Below are 17,719 nucleotides of genomic sequence, written 5' to 3' on the forward strand. Positions count from 1 at the left end.
CTTCAAGTTTAAGTCTGGATTGCACCTTGTATGATTGGCTTGCAGAATTCGGGTTTCTAGCTGTATTCAGAGACCATGAAAGAGGTTCTACACTATGGAACTTTTATCCTACAAACTTAGAGAATGGTTTCTTCCAAGTAACATGCAAACAGAATATAGTGCAAAGTAAGATTATAGGTGGGAGGATGCCTGGCAGGTGATCCATTCGGTGAGGTTGTTCTCAGGAGATTCTTGAGAGATAAGTTTGGATATTTATTTTCTTTAGCATAAGTTGAGTTTGGTTACTTCAGCTTTCTTTCCAACATTTCAGGGAAGCTATCTGAGCTGTACTTCTCTTTCCCCAGGGAACAACTTACACCTTTGTGGTTTTTCTCTCTTTTCCTTTTCAGCACAGAAAAAAAACCCTGAGAATTATTATATTATTATTATTATTAGTAGTAGTATTACTATTATTATATCTCAGTATCTATATCTGTATTAATATCTGTAGCAATTATTTAACTGGATCTGTTAAATCCAGTTAAAATTGGGCAAACTGGATTTACTGTCTCAGTGTGTGGTGGAGTTTGTTTTATATTTTTTCATGGGGGTCATGGAAAGAAGGCCTCAAAGAGGCTGTATTTATTGGATCATGGTTAAAGCAAAACATGTAGCTTGAAATGATAGTTTCCCAATGAACAGTTATGCATAATGCCAAGATGGACTAATTCCCACCTCTTTCATGAGGCCTCTCAGGCTGACTTGCAGTGCACACAAGATACTCACTTTCTTGCCAACACTGGAAAATGAGGTCCTTACTATTCTTACCTTCTATTGACTAGGAAGCCATCTGGGATCTTGACATGCCCTTGCCTCAACTGTTCGTTATGATTTAGGAATACCCTTCCTGGCTCATAGTTTATGTATCTTTTACATATTTTAGAAAGTTGGAGTTGTTTATGAAAAGCTCTTAATTATTCATTCCCAGAGAGGAGAATTCTCTATTCGCCACCACTGTCTTTCACTTTGTGCAACTAAGTGCATGATCATTTGGGGATAATAATGTTGGTATGATAGTTTAGGGGGAAGAAAAATGTTGCTTTTGCTTGAGTTCTTTTGAAGAAAGAATTACTGTGGTGCCTGAATTATCTAATTTGGAAATTATCTTTGTAGTGATTTATGCTTAATTGAAATCTGATCTTTAATAGATTGAATCCAGTCTTTCTCACTTAGAAAACTTGTGATTTCTATTTTATTTTATTTTATTTTATTTTATTTTATTTTATTTTATTTTATTTTATTTTATTTTATTTTATTTTATTAAGTTTATTTATTTTGAAGGAGAAAGAGAGAGCACAAGCCGAGGAGGAAAAGAGACATAGAGGGAAAGAGAGAGAATCTCAAGCAGGCTCCACACTGTTAGTGCAGAGCCTGAAGCTGAACTCAAATTTATGAACCATGAGATTATGACCTGACCTGAAATCAAGAGTTGGAGGCTTAACCAACTGAGCCACACAGGCACCCCCCCCCTTTCTCATTTTAGGCATAATCCAAACTACCCAGAAGCCATCTATGTAGCCATTTACAGAGAGTACACCAACAATGGTAGCAAAGAGAGAAAATTATTTTATGTGGGAGCTTACAACACAAAGGCATTTGATGGGTACTTCCCCATCCTCCTGAAAATAGTGAAATCCTATTCTCCATACCTCTCAATCTACTGGCTTTTGCCCCACTCCTCCCTTCTGGAGGCCAGCCTTAAATATAGTTGTGCAGTTTGAGTATTGTGTCATGTTGCCTAATGCCAAAGCATTAGGTGACTTATTTTCCAAACAAATAAAATCAATGAAAGTAATAAAACTGTGTGTTTTCTGTCTTGTTCAGTTGTCACACATCAAAGGGATGACACTGGAGCAAATCATAAATGTCATGGGTACTGTACTTTGTCTGAGCTGACTTGGGTTACTTCCTTTGTACTTTCACTTTGTTGTGGTGAAATGGACTTGGGCTTCAGTTCTTGTGTCAGATCTCTGACATCACCAACTGATATGTAGAGCCTGGGGTACTTCCTTGGCTGTGGCTAGTTAGTCTTCTCAGTTTCAGCTGGGGAAGGAAAGGCAAGCTGGAAGTATCATCAGGCAGAAGCTTTGCTCCTTGGCTCCACCTCATCACCTACTACTCCTACCCTCTTCCCTAACTGGGTGCCCTCCCAGTAAAGAATTCTAGTTCAGAGAGTTATGCCACTGGATATTAATGAGGGGAGAGAAGGGCAAGGAGAGCACAATGGAGAGATCATGTTTCTATCTGTAGGTGTGACCAAAGAAGCTTCCAGGAGGAAGGTCATGTTGAACACGGTTTGGAAACAGTGTGTTCTAGGCAAAGGGATGGTCTGTGTGAGGGCTGATGTTAATGCCAGTAAGATGTGCATGTGTGAGGAAAGGCTTGTCCTGTTCAAGCAGGAGCCACAGAAAAGGTTAATATAGTAGTAAGTGGTAGAAAAACAGTGAAAAGTAATCTTAGAAGTTTGGACTTAATAGAGAGCAGGAAACTGTGGGTCTGGTTGGAAGTGTGTGTGTGTGTGTGTGTGTGTGTGTGTGTGTGTGTATCTTTTTAAGACTTAAAGAAACTGTCCTTTTCCAGAAGGAGGTTATAGAACATTCACACTTCAGTTATCTGATGCAGTGTAGTGATCAGGTAGAATGTGATTTAGGGCTTTATCCTGCTTCAAGTGCAGTACTCTCTGAAGGCTTCTGGGTGAATCTGAGTTAGACCCGAGAGTTAGACCTAATCTTATTGTTTAGAGTTACCAATTTTAAGGACCAGCAGTGTGGTCCAGTAAGTATGGCAGGAGGCTGGCTCTAGATATGCTATATTTGTAAAGTATAGGAACCTACTAGGTATAGGTCTAGTATGGACAAGGTGCTAAATGTCTAAGTTACTTCATGTCAGCTGAATTGAATTGAGGGCTAGGTTGCTGATCTCCAAATATCTGAAACCAATGAGTTCAGTTGGAATTTCTTAGATTTATTCCAGATTTTTATGCAGTTTCCATGAATAAAGTCAGGATCCTTAGAGACTACTTTGTGAATTCTTTTGTTTCTGGATGTTTTTGTGGTTTTCTTCCTTTTGAATATAAAATGGAAAGGCAATCCTTTCTCTTTTCTGTTGGTCTTCTGTTGACTAATAGCATGTTCAGAATACCCATTATTTCTTAGCTCACATCCATATTCATTGATAACTGTAAAAAACAATGAGCTTCAAAAATAGACAAAGAGGTCTGAACTGATGCCTGAAGCCCATTGGTCTTTATGTTTATTTCCATGGATGATTAATAAATACTAACAATGCTCTAGGTGCTGTGAGCTCAGTGCTGGTCACAGATATGGCTCACGATAGAGAACGCTAATGCCCATTTTATATATTCTACTAGGTCAGATGTCTGGTTGTCAACAAGAACCAAGCAAGAATGATCAGTCTAACATAGGTGATGTCTGTTTTCCCAGCATCACCCTGACATTTTAGCTCTGAGACGGGGTTAGTCATATTTTGGAGTGACTGGCAAGCTGACATTTTTCTGGCGCTGGTTCTTTGGATTAAGGATGAAAAGGATATTTTCATTCCATGGCAAACATTCACAGTCTGCTTCCAATTGGCAGCCCAGTCTGGGGAGCAAATAGCCAAATGAATTAGGAAGCTTAAAAAGATGTTGTGTTAAACCATCCTTGTTAAACTGGTGCCATCTGCCTTCCTACCTGCCTTTGTAGCATTTGGGGCAGTCTCTTGTGACAGGTGTTTCCTAAATGTTTGTGCAGGCAGCATCTGGAAGCCCTGTATGATGACTGAGGTTTGGGAAGTCCAATCCTGGAAGTATTTAGGTTGTTAGGGAAATTGCAACCATCTTCCTGCCACTGGGCTACCATTTTAGATAATGTCTGCTACCCACCCCCATCTTCCTTTACACATGAAGCATGCCTGACAGAGCAGGTGATTTACCCAGGCCCAAGGCTCATTCCAGGAAGGGCAAGTCAGGATGTGTGGAACTCAGGAAGAAGGTGATGGGCCTGAGGGTAGAGGGAGAATTAGGGTGGGGGTGTGACAGCTGGGTCAGAGAGTCTGGACTGAATATAAACTATAGGAAAAATCACAGATTATTGCATTGACAAAGGGAATTTCTGAATATGGTGTATAAGGGCGATGTTTCTGTGCTGTTATCAGCTGGATTTGTAGTAGATTCTCTCAGAATTCCCAATCATGGGTTTACTTTCTCTTCTGTATGTTATTTTGTTCATTTGTTTGTTCGTACTGCTTCTGTTTGAGTCACAAACTATAATTATTTAGTTCCCAGGTGTTTTGTTCTTTGAGTTGCTTCTCTGGTATCTTCATACTTTCTGGCCCACTTTCCCTCATCTTCAGTAAAAGTGGGAAGAGCACAAGGACCACCCTGCACAACACAGTTGAGGGAAGCAGAAGTTGTCAAAAACATTACCCCTCTCCCACCCTGCCATTCAGATGGTTGTCCTCTGTGATTCCTACTTAGGGTCCATGGATGGGATTCAGTAGAGTGGAGGACATTTCTTTGAGGTGACCAGTGTCAGCGAGGTCTGTGATTCAACAAATGTGAGGAACTACAGCTGTGCCTTTGTTAAGAGGTAGGTGGCTGGAGACGGTTCCCCAGAGAGAGAAAAATGGTACAAGCATTCTTAGTGTCCATTAAGGAGCCTCCAGAGACAGTTGAAGGACTAAAGGAGAAAGAGGAATTAGGAAAAATGAGATGAGTTCAGAGTAACTGGTAGCAGGTATGCCTGATCTTCAGTTGTTCTCCACCCTCCTCTAGCACCCTCCTTCCTTGTATTCTCCATGTCCTGGAGATTATAGGATTCCAGTTTCCTTCCATTTAAATCTGTTTAGTGCCTGACATTTCTCAGGCTCTGAACCTCATCCTCTCACATCATCATCTCATGAAATTCCTTTGTTGAACCTGAAATGCACAGAGTGGAGTCAACCTTGCCTTAATCACGGATTATTAGCACCATCGCTTCCTGTCAGGCCTTGTATCAATGGATTTTATTTCCCCCTTTCATTATGATCTATTCTCGTATCCCCTCCTCAAGGGGGGTGACAATTTCTTTAGCGTATGTATAAATGCTCTTCCAATCTATGATCTATATGTGTATTTAGATACATTCATCCACTCAAACAAATTCACAGTGTTGACTCTGTGTCAGGCACAGTTGTAGATGCAGGGAATACAGTCAGGAGCAAAACAATAAAAAATCCTGTTTTCATGGAGCTTGCATTATTTTTGAATGAGAAAAATCATGAACAAATATATAACATGTAGTACCTTAAGTAGTGATAAGTACCATGGAAAAAAAAGGGGCGGGGTGATAAGGTACCTTGTGGGTGGTTAGTGGGAGACTGCATTTTTTTATGGGTTGCTTAAGGAAGGATATGCTACAAATGTGGTATGTCACCAAATGCAGTTAATGAATCAACCATGTGGATATGTGAGCTAGAAGTGGTGCGGTTATAGAGACAGCAAGTACAAAGGTTTTTATCTGGTATGTTAGGAGGCCAGAATGTTTAGGAGGCCAGTGGCTAGAGAACAATGAGTGGGAGCAGAGAGAAACAGAAGGCTGAAAGGTGGCTGGGTCAGTTACAAATACTGTAGGATTTGGGGGCCATTATAAGTGCAGACTTTGGCTTATACTATGAATAAAAAGGGAAAGTAGTGGAAGGTTTTGAGCAGAAAAACGATGTGATGTTTTTAACAGATACATGTGTATTCTTGAAAAACGTACATAATTTTTTTGCTTGTTTTTAAATGTACATAAATAACATTGTGCTATACACCTCATCCTGTTTTTACTGTTGCTACCTAACATTGTTTCTGAAATCTACCCAAGTAACGCTCTATAAATCTACAGTATTATTCCTGACTGCTGTGTAGTATTTCATTATGCATATACAGCACATATTACTTATACATTCCTCTAGTAACAGATGCTGGCAAAGCTTCCAACATTTTGCTTCCACACAGTCTTGTAATGAACTCACTCATATAAGTCTCCTTATGGACTCAGGAGAGACTTTCCTTGGGGTGTTTACCTGGGAGAAGTAGGAGGGTGTGTGCATTTATAATTCCACTAAGACTGTGCTTCAGGATGGTGGCACTCCCACCAGCAGTGTCAGATAGTTTATATCTTCTTACAGAATTCTCATGTGGATCCAATAAGGGAAGTCAGGTAAGCTTCCTTGTGGATAAGGAAACTGACACTTAGAGAGATTAAAAAATCACCCTAGTTTATGTTATCAAACAGAAGAGCCATGTCTGGAATCCAAAATTTCTGACATAATGTTCATTTCTCTTACCTCTAATGTCCCCACCACTGCCCCTGAAATAAGATGAGGCATCTGTAAGATGAGGCATCTGTAGGCAAAGTTGTTGTTGTTGTTGTTGTTGTTGTTGTTGTTGTTACTGTATTTGAGCCTTGAATTTTTCAATCCTGGTTTAACTCAGCCAGTCTAGGACCAAGTTTTTAGCACCAGCATGTATAAAGGTATCTAATTAGAGCCCTTAGAGTTTCAAGGAGAAATATATGGAATAAAACTCTTCCATTTTCTCATGAGGGCTAGATGACAGGGTTGAGTTTTAGTGGGTGATTTTGATACTAGACATTTATAAAGACTAATTAATTATCAGATTTTTGGTACTTTGGATCAGATTTCAATATTAAACATTAGGTGGATTATATTAACTACATATTGTATGTTAGGCACAAAACTAAGTACTTTACAGGCATCATTTCACTTACTCCACACATAAACCCTATGAAATATTTACTTTTACTCTCTTTTGACTGAGGCTTTTGATTAAGTTGTGGAAACTTAATCCCTGAGAGGTGAACTAATTTGTCCAGAGTCACCCAGTGTGAGGTTGACGTGCGATTTGAATCTGAACACTCTACTTGCAGAGCCTTTACTCCTAACTCCTAAACTGCGTTGCCTTCCTGTGATCAAAGAATTCAGAATCTCTTTCTTCCCTTTAATGTACTGTTGAACTCGATTTGCTAGTGTCTTGCTGACAATTTCTGCATCCAGTTTCATCAGAAATATTGGCTTGTAATTCTCCTCTTTAGTGGGGTCTTTGGTTTTGGAGTCAAGGTAATGCTGGCTTCAGAGAATGAGTCCAGAAGTTTTCCTACCATTTCTATTTTTTGGAAGAGTTTGAGAAGAATAGTTATTAATTCTGCTTTAAATGTCTAATAGAATTGCCCTGAGAAGCCATCTGGCCCAGGACTCTTACTTTTTGGGAGATTTTTGATAACGAGTTCAATTTCTTTGCTGGATATGGGCCTATTCAAATTTTCTATGTTTTCCTGTTTGAATTTTGGTAGTGTGTGAGTGTCTAGAAATTTGTCCATTTTCCAGGTTATTCAGTTTGTTGGCATATAACTTTTTATGGTATTTTCTTATAATTGTGTTTCTGTGGTGTGTTTGTGGTCTTTCCTCCTTTGTCATGATTTTATCTATTTGGGTCCTCTCTTCTTTTTGAGAAATCTAGCTAGGGGGTTATCGATTTTGTTTATTCTTTCAAAACACCAGCTCTTAGTTTCATTGATCAGTTCTGTTTTTTGTTTGTTTCTTTTTGTTTGATTCTATATCATTTATTTCTGCTCTAATCTTTATTATTTACCTTCTTCTGCTGGCTTTGGGATTTATTTCCTGTCCCTTTTCTAGTTCCTTTAGGTATAAAGTTAGATATATTTTAGGTATTAAGTTAGGTATAAAGTTACTTATATTTGGGAACTTTCTTCCTTCTTGAGATAGGCCTGAATTTCAATGTATTTTCTCTTATGACTACTTTTTATAAATCCCAAAGGGTTTGTATTGTCACGTTTTCATTTTCATTTGCTTCCATGTAAAGTATTTTTAAATTTCTTCTTTAATATCCTGGTTAACCCATTCATTCTTTAGTGGGATGTTTTTTAACCTCCTAAGTATTTGAGGTCTTTCCAAATTTTTTCTGGTGGTTGATTTCAAGTTTTATAGCATTGCGATCTGAAAATATGCACTGTATGATCTCGATCTTTTTGTACTTGTTGAGGGGAGTTTTGTGACCCAATATGTGATCTATTTTGGAGGATGTTCTATGCGCACTCGAGAAGAATGCATATTCTGCTGCTTTATGGTGAAATGTTCTGATATATCTGTTATGTCCATCTGTCCAAAGTGTCATTCAGAGCTGTTTCCTTATTGACTTTCTGCTTAGATGATCTGTCCATTGATGTAAGTGGAGTATTAAGATATCCCACAACTATGGTATTATTATCAATAATTTTGATTATGTTTGTGATTAATTGATTTATATATTTGGATGTGCTTAAGTTGGGAGCATAAATTTTTACAATTGTTATTTACCATGATCATGTAGGATTCATTCCTGGGCTGTAGGGCTGGTTTAGTACTCACAAATCAATCAGTATGATACACCACATTAATAAAAGAAAGGATAAGAACCATATGATCATTTCTATGGATGCAAAAATGTATTTGAGAAAACACAGCATCCTTTCTTGATAAAAACCCTGGAGAAAATAGGGATAAAAGGAATATGCCATAACATCATAAAAGTCATATATGAAAGGCCCACAGCTAATATCATCCTCATTGGGGGAAACTGAGAGCTTTCCCCCTAAGATCAGGAACATGACAAGGATGTCCCCTCTCACCACTGTTATTCAACATAGTATTGGAAGTCCTATCCTCAGCAATAAGACAACAAAAAAAGATAAAAGCCATCTGAATTAGAAAGGCAGAAATAAAATTTTCACTCCTCACAGATGACATGATGCCCTACATAGAAACCCTAAAGTCTACACCAAAAAAAAAAAAAAACCCAATAGAGCTGATACATGAATTCAGCAAAGTTTCAGGATATAAAAACAATGTATAGAAATTGGACACATTTCTATATACCAATGATGAAACAACACAAAGAGATATGAAGGAATCAATCCCTTTTGCAATTGCACCAAAAATTATGAAATACCTAGTAATAAACCTAACTAAACAGGAAATAGATCTATATGCTGAAAACTATAGAAAGATTATGAAAGAAATTGAAGAAGACCCAAAGAAATGAAAAATTATTCCACGCTCATGGATTGGAAAAAAATATCGGTAAAATGTCTATACTACCCAAAGCAATCTACATATTCATTGGAATTCCTATCAAACTAACACCAGTACTCTTCACAGAGCTAGAACAAACAATCCTAAAATTGGTATGGAACCAGAAAAGACCCCAAACAGCCAAAGTAATGATGAAAAAGAAATCCAAAGTTGGAGGTATCACAATTCTGGACATAAAGCTGTATTACAAAGCTGTAATAATTAAGACAGTATGGCATTGGCACAAAAGCAGATACATAGATCAACGGAATAGAATAGAGAACCCAGAAATGTACCCACAGATATATGGCCAACAAATCTTCAAAAAAAAGCAGGAAAAGAGTATCCAGTGGAAAAAAGACAGTCTTTTCAGCAAATGGTACTGAGAGAACTGGACAGTGAAATGCAGAAGAATGAAACTAGACACTTTCTTATGCCATACACAAAACTATATTCAGAAGAAATGAAAGACCTATATATAAGATGAAAAACCATCAAAATCCTATGGAAAAAAAAACTGGCAACAACCTCATTGACCTAGGCAGCAGCAACTTCTTACTTGACATGTCTCCAAAGGCAAGGCAAATAAAAGCAAAAATAAACTATTGGGACCTCATCAAAATAAAAATCTTCTGCATATTAAAGGAAACAATCAACAAAACTAAAAGGCAGCCAACAGAATCGAGAGGAGATATTTACAAATGACATATTGGATAAAGGGTTACTATCCAAAATCTATAAAGAACTTACCAAACTCAACACCAAAAAACAATTAATCCAGTGAAGAAATGGGAGGAAGATATGAATAGACACTTTTTCAAAGGAGACATCCAGATGGCTAATAGACACACGAAAAGATGCTCAACATCACTCATCATCAGGAAAATACAAATCAAAACCACAATGAGATATCACCTCACACCTGTCAGAATGGCTAAAATTAACAACTCAGGAAATGAGGATGTGCAGAAAGGGGAACACTTTTGCACTGCTGTTGGGAATGAAAACTGGTGCAGCCACTCTGGAAAGCAGTATGGAGTTTTCTCAAAAAATTAAAAATAGAAGTACCCTACAACTCATCAATTGCACTACTATGAATATATTGAAAGGATACAAAAATGCTCATTTTATGGGGCACATGCACCTCAATGTTTACAGCAGCACTATCAACAATAGCCCAAATATAGAAAGAGCCCTAATGTTCATCGGCTGATGAATGGATAAAGACAATGTGATACACACACACAAACACACACACACACACACACACACACACACACACACACACACACACAAGGGAATACTACTCAGTGATGAAAAAGAATGAAATCTTGTCACTTGCAACAATATGGATGGAACTAGAGGGTATTATAGTGAGCAAAATAAGTCAGTCAGAGAAAGATATTATATGGTTTCACTCATATGTGGAATCTGAGAAAGTCCACATATGAACATAAGGGAAGGAAAAATTAAAAAGAAAAAACAGAAAGGGAGGTAAATCATAAGAGATTCTTAAATACTGAGAATAAACTGAAGGTTGCTGGAGGAGCAGTGGGTGTGGGGATGGGGTAAATGGATGATAAAAATTAAGGAAGGCACTTTTATGGATGAGCACCTGGTGTTATGTGTAAGAAATGAATCACTAGGTTATACTCCTGAAGACAAGACTACACTTTATGCTAACTGACTTAAATTAAGAAAGAGAGAGAGAGAGAGAGAGAGAGAGAGAGAGAGAGAGAGAGAGAGAGAGAGAGAAACGAAACAAAGAAAGAAAGATTTTACTCTGACCTGCATGGCAAGCATGACAAACTCAGTCGTCATGACTCAGTAGGAAGTTTTGGGCTTCTTTTCTTAACTGCCTTTCAAAATGTCAATTATTAATACAAAAGTAAATTTATTATTATGTGATAAATGTATCATGCTATATCTTGCTATGCCAGAATGAACAGATTACTTGTAAATAACATTTTATGTTAAATAAGTTAGGTATCTTTTTCATTAAAATTTTATGTGTATTTATTTTTGAGAGAGAGAGAGAGAGAGAGAAAGAAAGAGAGAGAGAGAGAACTCACAAGCAGTGAGATCATGACATGAGCCAAAGTCAGACGCTCAACCAACTGAACCACCCAGGAGCCCCAAGAAATCTTTGTCATTGAACAACAACAACAACAACAAAACTTCAATCCTTTCCTATCACCAGATATCCCAGTGTGTGGCATACCTCTTTAGAGACCATTTGCCCATGCTTTTGAATATACATCTATAACTATATACTTATAGAGATAGATTTCATGGAAATTATGTAATATTACATAGAGTTGTACTGTACATATAATTTTGCAACTTCTTTTTTTCTCTCAATAATGTATATTGAATACATATTAATGTTACTTTACATAGATTTAACACGTACCTTTTAGTATTAACATAAAAAAAGAATCTCTTCCTTTTAAAATTGAGGACCATTTCTTGTCAGTTGGGTGGTTTAGAGCAATCATGGGAACTACTGGACAAGAATCTTCAGAGGGAGAGGATATAAAGTTTGAAAATGTCTCTAGGTGTCTCCATTATGCCTCCCTCTGTCCCCTGAAGTGAGAACCTCTGCCTTAGGACATCTCTCCTAGATTATAGGTCCTGAAAATGATGCCTTCAAAAAAATAGGAATTTTATAACAGGGTGTGGGTGTTGGCTGCCTATAACACAAGGCAGCCTGGTATTTTTAAAACAAGTCTTCTGGCAAATAATGGTTATCACCTATGTGTGGCTTATACCTTCCATGAATGATGTGTGGTGAAGGTTATATCAAAGTTGGTTTTCACATTATATTTTCATTTTGCTTTCCTTCTACAAGTAAGATAATACCATTTATATCTTTACCTGAGCCATTTTATAAAGGCTGCTTGGCTACAAAGTAGTTATCTCAAAGTCAAGAGATAGCAATTTTTGATTTTGTGTTCTTTCAGGTTTCTTTTCTCAGTTTGCACATTTGTTCAACAGATATTTATTGAGCACCTGACTCACAGTCTAATGGAGGAGGCAGGCAGCTGACTTGGAATTTGGATACATTAGGATAAATGGCACAAGAGGAAAATTCAGATTCTATGAGAGGTCACAGGAATGGAAGCATAAGGATCAGGGGAGGCTTCCTGGGGAAGCAACTTCTGAGCTGGGAACTGAAAGAGAAGTGGGGATTAGCTAAGTGAAGGGACAAGAGGATATTACAGACAGGTAACAGGGTGAGTGTGGAATTTCTCAGCTGGAGCAGGAACTGGGCAGGGGGTGAGGCTGGAGGAACCAGCACAGGTCAGATGATGAAGGAAGGAAGGACCATGAAGGAAGGACAGCAGGAACCACTGAAGGGTGTGAAGCCTGGGGATGGGTGGGAGACATGTCAATCACATTCATAGTGTAGTGTCCATGAGTTAAGAATTGATACTCCTTAGTTTTCTCCCATGCTGAGAGTAAATCATAAAATGGAATTGGTGAGGGGCACTTGGGTGCTTCAGTCAGTTAAGACTCTGACTCTTAATTTTGGCTCAGGTCATGGTCTCATGGTTTGTGGGATGGAGCCCTGCATTGGACTCTGAGCTGACAGCATAGGGCCTGGTTGGGATTCCCTCCCTCTCCTTCTCTGTCCCTCCCCTGCTCTCCCTCTCTCTCTCCAAAATATTAAAAATAAATAAACCTAAAAAAATTTGAATTGACCTTTCATTCTTTTGAAAGCTTTACCAACATTTCCTAAAATTCTCTTAAATTCAAAGCTTGAGTAGGAAGGAGAGAGGGGAGTTAATGGCTTTGTTTTCTTTGTTCTCCCCTACTCATTTCTGGGGAATTTCTGTGAATTAATTGTTCATCTAAAGTTTTGCTCCTCTTGAGGTGGAGACCATTTGAATAGGAGCAGGGAAGTAGGGGTAAAAAGGAACCACATCCAGGTTTCTTCATTGGGAAAATATATTTGGCCTCTTCAGATCACTGTTTAATCCAGTTAAAAATAACTCCTTTTGAAACATTAGTAGGCAGTTACAAGTAAGTGTTTCAACAAAAGCTCACAGAGCAGGGCAAATTCTCCAGGCTCCTGGCAGCTGACATCACAGATGGCCCAGGGTGTTTACAGAGTACAGTGTGGTCAGCAAGGAGACTGTCTGCATAAGTGAACTCACCTTCTCTCCAGGACCCAGAAAGGGAGGAGACAGAAGAAATTATTTTGGCTGGGAGCTACTGTGATGTAGGTGACCTAACTTTTTTCTCCCTATCCAGCATACTTTCATAACTGTAGACATAAATATTGCAGTAAATTTTGTCTGATTGTTTGGGTGAGGTTTATTCAATGTCAGAATTCCTAAAATGACCTTTCAAACTCTTCAGCTTTCTTAGTAATGGACCTTTGAATGACTGCTGCACCTGTTTCTTCAGTGTTTCCTTACACAGCCTGTCACTCTCCTTGTTGCAGGTAGTTATGAAGGCCCTGCCGCTTTCTCCCTCTTCCTCTCTTCTCACAGTGACCCTGTGGGCCAAGGTGGGTAAAGCAAAGGGTTGGACTGTATATTCTTTGACATCAGTACAGCTAAATGGATGATGCAGAATGTGGAGAAAGGGGGGCAAAGTAAAATTTGTCCTTGGATAATTGATTTTGGGGATAAATGTTTTAAGGCCAGGGACCAATATTTGTGTTTTAAACTCAGATGATATTTTTAAAAATGGTTCTGCAATTGCAATGAGGCTGTCTAGTCAATGAATTAATGTGTCATAGCTCATGCTCATCATACACACCACAGAAACAACCCACATGTGAATTATTGCACAACAAATTCATGCTTTCTTGTGTATTACAGCTTAATTAGTCAGCTACATGAGTTAGATGAACCTAAATGGGATAATGTCATGTGATGTATAAAACAGGACAATATTGGGAGGTATTTGACACATTTTCTGCAGGGAAAGCAGGGTTGATTTGTCTATGATGTCTTTTGATATCTGTTTCTGTGATATTTGTTTTGTAACAGGTGACATGAGATATCTGAGCTGCATTGGTTGGTTGAGCATCATTGTTCAAGAAGTATTTATTGTTTATTTAGATATTATGAAGGGATAGGACATACCAGATGAAAGATGATGCAGCAGATTTGAAGCCTGAGACTTGGAACTTGGCAGCCTCAAATCAACTTGGGTTAATTCAGTTCTCCAAACCCTATCTGAACACTCTCAGTTCCCTGGCCTTATTGCAGCTCTCTGACCCTGGAATCCTCTTCAGTTGCAGCTAAAATGCTGCATCAAGCACTTCACAGAATTGGTCAAAAGCTGGTATGCAGACGTAAGCTGGAACAACCAGTGGCTGAGGATGACCCATCCAGAAGTCTGAGCATTCTGGATTTAGTGGCCCTGGGTGTGGGCCGCACAGTAGGTGTAGGTGTGTATGTCTTAGCTGGTGAGGTGATCAGCAATCAAGCAGGACCATCCATTGTGATCTGCTTCTTGGTGGCTGGCCTATCTACTGTGTTGGCTGGGCTGTGCTATGCAGAGATTAGTGCCCGTATTCCCCATTCTGGCTCTGCATATCTCTACACCTATGTCACTATAGGTGAATTCTGGGCCTTCGTCACTGGCTGGAACCTCATCCTTTCCTGTGTTGGTGGTATAGCCAGTGTGGTCCGAGCCTGGATCTTAGCTTTTGCTAGCCTGATTGGGATCCAGATCTTTCAGAAACTGCATGAGAGCATTGCACCATATGTTCCCCAGGTCTTTTCAGAATACCTAGACTTCTTTGTTGTGGGCCTTGTGTTGTTGCTCATTGGATTGCTGACTCTGTGGGTGGATGAAATTTTCCTGGTTAACAAAGTGCTCACATTGGTGAGCCTTTTGGTTCTTACTTTTGTCATCATCACTGGCTTCATTAAGGGGGACCTGCACAACTGGAAGCTCACAGAAGAGGACTACGTAAAGGCTGGACTCAATGACACCTCAAGCTTGGGCCCTCTGGGCTCTGGAGGATTTGTGCCTTTCGGCTTTGAGGGGATTCTCCGTGGAGCAGCTACCTGTTTCTATGCATTTATAGGTTTCAGCAGTATTGTTACCAGGGTTGACAAAGCCAAGAATCCCTGGAGTTCCATACCCATGGGCATTATGATTTCACTGTTCATCTGCTTTTTGATATATTTTGGTGTTTCTGCAGCACTTACACTCATGGTGCCTTACTACAAGCTTCAACGTGGCAGCACCTTGCCTGAGGCCTTTCTTAATATTGGCTGGGCCCCTGCCTGCTATGTTGTAGCTTTTGGATTTATCTGTGGTTTTCCTGTCAGTATCTTAGGCTTTATGGTCCCCATACGTCAGGTGATATACAGGATGTCAGAGGATCACCTCCTGTTCCCTGTCCTTGCCAGGATCCAAACAGGCAAATACACCCCCATCGTGGCCACTGTGATCTTGAGCATTATTGCACCAATCATGGCCTTCTTCTTTAGACTCACTGATCTTGTGGACCTCTGGTCACTTACTTTCCTGATAGCTTACTCCCTGGTGGCTCTTTGTGTTCTCATCATCAGTTATCAGCCTGAGAGGAGGAATGGGGGAAATGAAGCAGAGATGCAGGAGGAGAATGGACCTGCAGCAGACAGGCTGACTCTACAAGGACTACTTTTTCCAGGCATCTACTCCCCAACTCCATTCTCTGGCCAGATTGTCCGTGTTTGCTCCTCACTGCTTGCTCTGCTTCTCATTCTTCTTTGCCTGGTGCTGGCCCGATGGCCAGTTCTGCTTTCTGGAGACCCAGTGTGGATTTCAGTGGTTGTGCTGCTCCTGGTGCTCATCACTGGGATCACTGGGGTCATCTGGAGACAGCCACAGAGCCCCAGTCCTCTTCCCTTTAAGGTCCTTGCTCTCCCCCTCCTCCCACTACTGAGCATCTTCATGAATGTTTACCTTATGATGCAGGTGACAGCTGACGCCTGGATCTTATTTGGTATCTGGATGTTGATTGGTTTTGCCATCTACTTTGGCTATGGGCTCCAGGGCAGCCTGGTCACTAACCCCACTTAAGTTAGTTCCAAAACTATAAACCTTGAACTCAACAGTTCCAGTACATATTTGGTTTAACGTCATCACACTGAAATGCAGTCTTGTCCCCTGCACAATTATGTAGGGTACTCTTAGCACATGGAAATCTAGGTTTCCCATGGGATGTTGATGTGGGGGAACACTAATAGAGCTTGTAGTTATCGTGAAGTGAAGGGTGTGTCTTTGCTCTTTCTCCTTTTTTTTTAATTGTGTACTTTTTATTTGTCTCTGTAGCTCTATACTGGATTTAAAAAAACGATTATTAAAATAAACTAAAAATTATTTTGCTTTCTTTGTGGTAATATCCAATGGTGGAAATACTGGATCATTTGGCAGTTCCATTTTCTAATTTTTGAGGAACTCCCATACTGTTTTCCATAGTGGCTGCACCAATTTACATTCCCAAAAAGAGTGCATGACAGTTCCTTTTTTTCTACATCTTCACCAATACTTGTTATTTTGTCTTTTCAATTTTAGCCATGGGGCAGGTGTAATGTGGTATCTCATTGTAGTTCTAATTTACATTTCCCTGATGATGAGTGATGCTGAGCATGCTTTCATGGGTGCTTTGACTTCTGTTTTTAATTTTTTAATGTTTATTTTTTTTGAGAGAGAGAGAGAGAGAGAGAGAGTGAGCGAGCGAGCAGGGGAGGTGCAGAAATAGAGGGAGACACAGAATCTGAAGAAAGTTCCAGGCTCCAAGCTGTCAGCACAGAGCCCGACATGGGGCTCAAACTCACAAACTATGAGATCATGACCTGAGCCAAAGTCAGAAGCTTAACCGACTGAGCCACCCAGGCACCCCTCTTGACCTCCATTTTTAAAATGGATTATTTGTGTTTTGGTGTAGAGTTGTGTAAGTTCGTTATGTATTTAATATATTAACCCCTTATTACATATATCATTTGGAAATATCTTCTGTCATTTTGTAGGTTGTCTTTTCATTTTTGATGGTTTCCTTTGTTGTGCAAAAGCTTTTTAGTTACATGAATTTGAAAACATATGTACACCTATGTTTATTGCAGTGTTACTTGACAATAGCCAGGATATGGAAGCAACACAATGTCCATCAATTGATGAATAGATAAAAAAGATGTGATACACACACACACACACACACACACACACACACACACAAATGGAATATTATTCAGCCATAAAAGTGAAATCTTGTCATTTGTAACAACATGGATGGACCTATAGGGTATTATGCTAAGTGAAATAAGTCAGCCTGATAAAGACAAATACCATATGATTTCATTCATATGTTGAACTTATGTCTTAAAACATAAAACAAATGAACAAACAAACAAAAAGAGACAAAAAAGCAACCTCCCCCAGACTCTTAAATACAAGGAACAGACTAGTGGTTGACAGAGAGGAGATGGGTGGGAGGATGGGTGAAATAAATAAAGGAACTAAGAGCACACTCATCTTCATGTGCAGAGAAATGTGTAGAATCATAGAAATATTATATAGTACACCCGAGAATAATAGAATGACACTGCATGTT

At 39.2% G+C, this 17,719-nt stretch overlaps 3 protein-coding genes across 7 annotated transcripts in view; all 3 read left to right on the plus strand.

Annotated features, from left to right (window-relative positions):
* Window positions 1-17,281, plus strand: part of LOC131519892 (cationic amino acid transporter 3-like) — a 69,149-nt gene extending 51,868 nt beyond the window's left edge. For 3 of the 5 annotated variants that reach the window (XM_058743450.1, XM_058743449.1, XM_058743453.1), the window contains 3 exons: window positions 4,517-4,628; window positions 13,604-13,669; window positions 14,157-17,281. In XM_058743450.1, coding sequence (XP_058599433.1) covers window positions 14,416-16,188 — 1,773 coding nt within the window. In that variant the 5' untranslated portion in view covers window positions 4,517-4,628; window positions 13,604-13,669; window positions 14,157-14,415 and the 3' untranslated portion in view covers window positions 16,189-17,281. Of the gene's footprint in view, window positions 1-1,781; window positions 1,913-4,516; window positions 4,629-13,603; window positions 13,670-14,156 lie in introns of those variants that run through there. The other 2 variants (XM_058743451.1, XM_058743454.1) reach the window with 2 other exon arrangements.
* Window positions 1-17,719, plus strand: part of LOC131519895 (cationic amino acid transporter 3-like) — a 236,902-nt gene that overhangs the window by 118,869 nt on the left and 100,314 nt on the right. The gene's annotated exons all lie outside the window — the stretch shown is intronic.
* Window positions 1-17,719, plus strand: part of LOC131519890 (cationic amino acid transporter 3-like) — a 63,901-nt gene that overhangs the window by 6,725 nt on the left and 39,457 nt on the right. The gene's annotated exons all lie outside the window — the stretch shown is intronic.

The sequence above is a fragment of the Neofelis nebulosa genome, chromosome 8 (assembly GCF_028018385.1).
Source record: "Neofelis nebulosa isolate mNeoNeb1 chromosome 8, mNeoNeb1.pri, whole genome shotgun sequence".
Classification (NCBI taxonomy): Eukaryota; Metazoa; Chordata; class Mammalia; order Carnivora; family Felidae; genus Neofelis; species Neofelis nebulosa.